This window comes from Bos grunniens, chromosome 17 (genome assembly GCF_055505025.1).
Source record: "Bos grunniens cultivar Pamir isolate PY7600 chromosome 17, Bosgru_T2T1.0, whole genome shotgun sequence".
Classification (NCBI taxonomy): domain Eukaryota; kingdom Metazoa; phylum Chordata; class Mammalia; order Artiodactyla; family Bovidae; genus Bos; species Bos grunniens.
The window spans coordinates 61,609,366-61,616,375 of NC_141181.1; the positions used below are offsets into that span (position 1 = coordinate 61,609,366).

The 7,010-nt window shown below is 49.6% G+C and overlaps 1 protein-coding gene across 3 annotated transcripts; it reads left to right on the top strand.

Annotated features, from left to right (window-relative positions):
• The first annotated feature begins 102 nt into the window (after positions 1 to 102).
• On the top strand, positions 103 to 5,648 carry RITA1 (RBPJ interacting and tubulin associated 1). 3 transcript variants are annotated; one of them, XM_086348136.1, is made up of 4 exons: positions 103 to 388; positions 568 to 706; positions 1,353 to 1,718; positions 4,572 to 5,648. In XM_086348136.1, exons 3-4 carry the CDS (start codon positions 1,363 to 1,365, stop codon positions 5,077 to 5,079), a joined length of 864 nt encoding a protein of 287 aa, XP_086204262.1. In that variant the 5' UTR covers positions 103 to 388; positions 568 to 706; positions 1,353 to 1,362; the 3' UTR covers positions 5,080 to 5,648. The 3 variants fall into 3 exon arrangements, with proteins under 3 accessions (XP_086204262.1, XP_086204263.1, XP_086204261.1); XM_086348137.1 differs by having other exon boundaries at positions 631 to 706; XM_086348135.1 differs by lacking the exon at positions 568 to 706.
• Positions 5,649 to 7,010: the final 1,362 nt, after the last annotated feature.

A 7,010-nucleotide genomic window follows, 5' to 3' on the forward strand; every position in this document is an offset into this window, starting at 1 on the left:
GCTCCGGGGGGGGGCGTCCGGATTTGGGGGCCTTAACTCACCTCCGAGGAGTAAATGGTTCCGGCCGCCCCGCCCCATCCTGTCACTCACGGGTTGCTGTTTGAAGCGCGCGTGCGCGAGTGGAACACACGTCGCTAGGGCCGGTCTGCCGGCTCTCGGTCGTTCCGCGCGGTGTCCCGGACTGGGGCTGGGGCTGGGGCTGGGGCTGGGGCTGGGGCTGAGGGCTGCCTTGGAACTTCCTGGAGTCGCGGGCTCCCGGGATTCAGAGCTGCCGATTCGGATGTCCGGCGCGCGCCTCCGGTGCCGGAGCGCCCCGGCAGAGGAGTCCAGGCCTGGGAACAGGGGACGCTGAAGCTAACGACCGACGTCAGCGAACCAAGATGCTCAGGTAGGAAAATAACTCGATAATGCGGGCACATCGGACATCTACGGGACGTGAACTTGGGGATCGGGATCGGTGAATGTGGGGCAGCTGGAGGACTGGGTGTGATCCCCTAGTAGTGGAATGGTTAAGTGCAGGAGCTTTAGACCCTTAATCAGGTTCAAATTCAGTTTCCACTGTTTTAGCTTTATAGGTGTGACTGACACTTGTGACTTCACCTTTTGAAGCCTCAGTTTTGTCATCTGTAGAATGAACATAATGGAAGCTACCTCACAGGAGTGTTGAGAGGATGAAATGAGACAATGCTACCTCTCTTTTCAGGAGGTAGGCTTGGGATCGATCGGTGCTGGTTATTATTTCTGCCCCATAAATATGTACAAGATATAGAAACCTGCCCTGTTTCCCCCATCCCCCACCAGCATAGTTGGTTTTCTGTGTGGTGCCAGAATAGGCACAGGCCCAAATCTCTTGTTCATCCCCCTAGTGTTCTGTAAATATTGACTGAGCACGCACCAGTATGCTAGGAATGCGTATTTACTCATTAAATATTCATCTGTAGCACCCCTGTCCCCGTCATTTCTCTGTGCTCAGTCACTCAGTCGTGCATAACTCTGTAAATCCATGGACTGTAGCCCGTCAGGCTCCTCTGTCCATGGTGATTCTCCAGGCAAGAATACTGGAGTGGGTTGCCATGTCCTCCTCCAGGGGATCTTCCCAACCCAGGGATCAAACCCAGGTCTCCCACATTGCAGGTGGATTCTTTACCATCTGAGCCACTAGGGACGCCCACTTCTTCATTACAACAACTCAAAAAATGTCAAATTTCTGAAATGTTCCCTGGGATTGGCAGCTCCTGTTGAGGAAGACTAGTTGCGGGAGAATGTGACCTTTTTGCCCTGGGGACGGGCCCTTAAGCGATTGCCAGTCTTTTCTGATGACAGATGGTTGCCATCCTTACCCCTTTTCACAGGGAGCCCTGGATGCAGGGCCTGGCAAGCAGAGCACCCCTGTTGTCACTCAGGACTACGGAGAGCATGAAGACCCCAGTGGAGCTGGCCATCAGCGGAATGCAGACCCTCCACGTTCAGCACCGTGGCCGGAGTGGCTACCGGGTCAAGGTTAGGCCGTCATACGTGGATGAGACTTTGTTTGGCAGCCCTGCAGGTACCCGGCCCGTACCACCAGACTTTGACCCACCATGGATGAAGAAGGCCAACAGAAGCAGAGGAGTGGGGACAGGGGTGTCTCAGGCCTTGGGGGCCAATGGGAGCTGTGAGTCCACCTCTTCCAGTGGCAGCACCCCAACCCTCACACCAAGGAAGAAGAACAAATACAGGTAATAGGATAGGGAGATTGCCTGCTGTTCACCTGCTGTGTGACCTTGGGCAAGCAATTTGACCTCTCTGAGCCCGTTTCCTCACAGTGGAAGGTGGGACCTAGTGGGATTATTGAGAAGACTTAAGGGGGTGAGACGTGTACAGTGGTTGGCACAGTTACCTGACACTCAGGAATAAATAAATGGTAATGGCATTAGACTGGACTTCTGAGGCCCAGAGGGGTGAGGTGATTTGTCCAACAGAGAGAGAGAGTATTAGTCGCTCAGTTGTGTCCAACTCTTTGCGACCCCATACACTGCAGCCTGCCAGGCTCCTCTGTCCATGGAATTCTCCAGGCAAGAATAGTGGAATGGGTTGCCATTTCCTTCTCCAGGAGGTCTTTCCAACCCTGGGATTGAACCTGGGTCTGCTGTACTGCAGGAGGATTCTTTACCTTCTGAGCCACCAGGGAAGCCCTTGATTTATCCAAAATCACAGAGCAATTTGCATAAGATTATTAGTGTGGTTGATCCATCAAATGACATAGATATGGTGATTCCAGACTGAAGCAAGTCATTTGAAAATGTTTCTTGCTGCATTTTCACCAACAAGTTAGAAAAACGGAATCTAATGCCAGTGGTTATTTTTGTAGGGATTATTTAGATTATTTCAATGAATTTCAGCCTGGAGGGAAGCCACAGGACTCTATCTTATTGATTGTCATCAGTGTCTTGAACGGAGATATGGAAGACTAGTATATTAGTCAATCAGGTTTGTTATATATAACAAAATACTATAGACTTAAACAGCGTGAGTTTGATTTTTCACAGTTATGGAGGCTTAAAGTCCAAGGTCAAGATGCCAGCAGGGTTGGTTTCTCCTGAAGCCTGTCCTTGGGTTGCAGATGGCCAGCTATTCCCTGGGTCCTCACATGCACTTTTCTCTGAGTGTGTACACTCTTGGTGCCTCTTCCTCTTCTTATAAGGACACAAATCCTATTGGATTAGAGCCTCACCTTTGTGGCCTCATTTGTGTGTGTGTTAGTCATTCAGTCGTGTCCAGCTCTTTGCAACCCCATGGACTGTAGCCTGCCAGGCTCCTCTGTCCATGGAATTCTCCAGGCATGAGGACTGGAGTGGGTTGCTATTCCCTCCTCCAGGGGATCTTCCTGACCCAGGGATCAAACCCAAGTCTCCTGCGTTGCAGGCAGATTCTTTACCACTGAGTCACCAGGGAAGCCCATGGCCTCATTTAACCTTAATTTAATTCAACACAAATCTTGGGAGGAGGCAATTCAGTCCTTAATAACTAGCCAGTCCTATTTGGGATCTATTCTGAGCCAAAAGGCACATACACTAATTGAGAGTGGGAATAGTGCCTATTTAAGGAGATAAAATTCAACAGAGATAAAAGCAAGGCCCCATTATTGTCACGTCTGCTTGACAGTTCCATGGAGCACAGGGCAGGCTCAGGTTGACATTAGCAGCACTGACATCTACAACGTGGCTGAAAGTGCTGAGTTCACTGTAGGCTGCATTAACAGAAGTCTATGACAGGAAGGCAACAGTCAACCTCATGCTCTCCTAGAGGTTGGAACTTTGTGCTGGATGCTGACAGGTAGAGGGTGTCAAGTTAGAAGGTGCATAAGAGGTAGAGATGCTATTAAGCAGAAACTTTGGTACCAGACAGACATAGGTAACCAAATCTGGGTTTGAACAGCTAAATCAAGTGGCCAAAATGTTGACTTTTCAAAGACTTGCAGTTTGGGAATGAGGAGCACTTTTAGTTCTGGCCGAAAGTCATGGACCTCACACCTCATAGATATGCCATGAATATTTGTGGGATTAATTAAAAAAAAAAAACAAAAAACACTGAATGAATCTAGTTAAAGGTGAGAGGCCTTGAAGGCATTTAAGTCTGGCTTAGTGATCAAGAGCTTGGGCCCTTGAGTGGGGGGCTGGATTTGAATCTTATCTGTACCTTCCTTGTTATCCTCCCTGTGCCTCAGTTTTCTTGTCTATAAAATGGGATTATCATATTGCCATCCTGTGGGTTTTGTGAGAAATAATGAGATAACGCAAATGACAAGCTGAGTCCTGGGCCTATACATGAAAAGCCTTGAGTAAATATTCAAAAATTTTAAAAGCTACTCTGGTGGTGTGGCCAGGTCACAGTATCCTCTACATGCCAAGTGCTTGGCTGTGCAATTTCAAATACAGTTAGAAGGGCCTCATGACTGCAGAGGGTTCAGCTGACAGGGCCACTAGGAAAAGGGTGAAGTGGTGAGTTAAAAGAAAAAGTAAAGGCTCTGAAGAGTAAGGTTATGTTACCTTTGGTTGCAAATAACATAAGAATTGGGCTTGCAAACAAGCTGAACGGGCCTCAGCAGACAAAGGGCATTTGGGGCTTATATAACAGGGGCTCAAAATGTTGTTGGGATTCTTTCCCACACACATTCCAGGTGAGATGGCCACCAACTCTTTTGCCCTTCCTGAGCCCCTTCTTCAGCACTCAGTGGAAGAAAGACCTTTCCCGCCTAGTAGTTTCCGCAAAGATTCTGAGGGAGACTCCCATTGGGCAGAATGGGTCATGTGGTTAGCCCTGAGCCAATCAGTGTGGTCAGGAGGATGGGGTATGCAAATTGGCCTGGCCTAGGCCAATTGGGTACATGCCCCGGATGCGGTGGGGAGGATGCAGGGGGACTGGGGATGCTCCGCAGGGAAAAAATAGTAAGAGTTGGGGCTAGTAGTACATGAGGGCTCTGGATCTACAGGCAATCATCTGCTGCTGCAGGGGCCTGGCCGGGGCTGGGGGCGGTGAGAAAAGTTTACAAGGCTTATTTCCCCAGCTCATTGTTTCTCTTCCCTTCCCAGACTGATCAGCCACACTCCTTCTTACTGCGACGAGTCTCTCTTTGGCTCCCGACAGGAGGGCGCCGGCTGGGAGGCCAAGTGGATGGCAAGAGGTGATGCTGCAAAGCTCCACGCCCTCTTCTGGACACCCCCAGCTACCCCTAGGGGCAGCCATTCTCCCCGCCCCAGGGAGACTCCAGTGCGGGCCGTTCACCCAGCTGACCTCTCAAAAACAGAGCACAGGGTCATGGCCAGCTCCCGGAGGCTGTCCGTGGATGGGTTAGACACCCCACGCCCTCTGAGGCGGGAACGTTCCCACTCCCTCACCCACCTTAATGTCCCCAGCACAGGTCACACACCCGCCAGTAGCCCCTGCACAAGTGGGCCCCAAGATCCCAGGCCTGCCCCATCAGGGGTGACCTTCCGGAGCCCCCTGGTGACTCCCAGGGCTGGTTCAGTCAGTGTTTCAGTGCCAACTACCCCCCGAAAAGGTGGGGCCACCCAGAAAACAAAGCCCCCTTGGAAATGAGTTTCTTGGTCCTTTCTGCAGGTGTGCCCATGGGGTCACAGGGAGGGGCAGAGTTTCAGAGAATGGTGCTGGTGGGCAGGCCTCTGGGGAGACCATAGGCTTTGGTGGAGCATTCCTGGGGACAGACAGAGCAACGGTGGGCAGTGCCCCCCCTCTGACCACCTCTGGTTGCTCCCTGCTTTCCCCACTGATATGGATTGGAGGGTCAACCCTTGACATACCTGTGTTCAGTCCTGTCATGGCCACATGGCGTATCAGTGCCAACTCAGGGGGTGTCCCCTGGGAGGGTCCCCCCACCTCCTCCATCGCACCCACAACATTGTCTCACCGCCAAGTGTGAATAAATGGTGTGATTGCCAACCTGGAGGGCTCTTCCTCCCTCCCTTCAAGCCAAGCTCCTGCTTAGGATGAGATTCCAGCTGAGTCTGGAGGCCTCAGGGATTTTCCCAGGCACCATGTGTGGACCAGCGGGGAACACGAGGATCTGGGTGGTTTGTGAGTGGACATTTAAAAATGTTAATAGTCATGTATTTATTTTCATGTATTAAATATACCAGTAGCTCATCGAAGCCATGAGTTTTATTAATTTCTTTTTTCCCCATAAGGTAAAGACCAATGTTAGGCCTGAATTGATTTAAGTAACAAAATTAATAATGTTGCAATTGCAAGCGTGGCAGTGGGGCAACTATCCTCCTCCCATCATGGGCTTCTAGGTAATGCCACTAATTGGTGGGTTGGCTGGTTCTTCCTGAGTTCAGAATATGGGTTACAGTTGTTTTGAAATCAGATATATAAACATATATCTGATGTACATTTCCTACCTTTAAAAATGCAGGTCAAGAAGCAATAGCTAAGACTGGACATGGAACAACTGACTAGTTCAAAATTGGGAAGAGTATGACAAGGCTGTATACTGTCACCTTGCTTATTTAACTTATATACAGAGTACATCATGCGAAATGCCAGGCTGGATAAACCACAAGTTGGAATCAAGATTGCCAGGGGAGATATCAATAACCTCAGATATGCAGATGATACCACTGGCAGAAAGGGAAGAGGAACTAAAGAGCTTCTTGAGAAGGGTAAAAGAGGAGACTGAAAAAGCTGGCTTAAACTCAGCATTCAAAAAAGCTAAGATCATGGCATCCAGTCCCATCACTTCATGGCACTTAGAGGGGGGAAAATTGGAAGCAGTGACAGATTTTATTTTCTTGGGCTTCAGGATCACTTTGGACAGTGACTGCAGCCATGAAATTAAAGGATTGGAAGAAACAAGCTGCTCCTTGGAAGAAAAGTTACGACAAACCTGCTGCTGCTGCTAAGTCACATGAGTCGTGTCCGACTCTGTGCAACCCCATAGACGGCAGCCCACCAGGCTCCCCCGTCCCTGGGATTCTCCAGGCAAGAACACTGGAGTGGGTTGCCATTTCCTCTCCAATGCATGAAAGTGAAAAGTTGAAAGTGAAGTTGCTCAGTCATGCTAACTCTTCGCAACCCCATGGACTGTAGCCCACCAGGCTCCTCCGTCCATGGGATTTTCCAGGCAAGAGTACTGGAATGGGGTGCCATTACCTTCTCCATGACAAACCTAGACAGCATATTAAAAAGCAGAGACATCACTTTGCCAACAAAGGTCCATCTAGTCAAAGCTATGGTTTTTCCAGCAGTCATGTATGGATGTGAGAGTTGGACTATAAAGAAAGCTGAGCACCGAAAAACTGATGCTTTTGAATTGTGGTGTTGGAGAAGACTCTCTAGAGTCCCTTGGACTGCAAGGAGATCCAACCAGTCAATCCTAAAGGAAATCAATCCTGACTATTCATTGGAAGGACTAATGTTGAAGTTGGAACTCCAATGCTTTGTCCACCTGATACGAAGAGCTGACTCATTGGAAAAGACCCTGATGCTGGGAAAGACTGAAGGCAGGAGAA

What these genes read in the sequence shown, in the direction of transcription:
- RITA1 (XM_086348135.1), top strand. An exon ending in AGGAAGAAGAACAAATACAG is followed by an intron (nt 1,719 to 4,571) that starts GTAATAGGATAG and finishes TTCCCTTCCCAG; the next exon opens with ACTGATCAGCCACACTCCTT.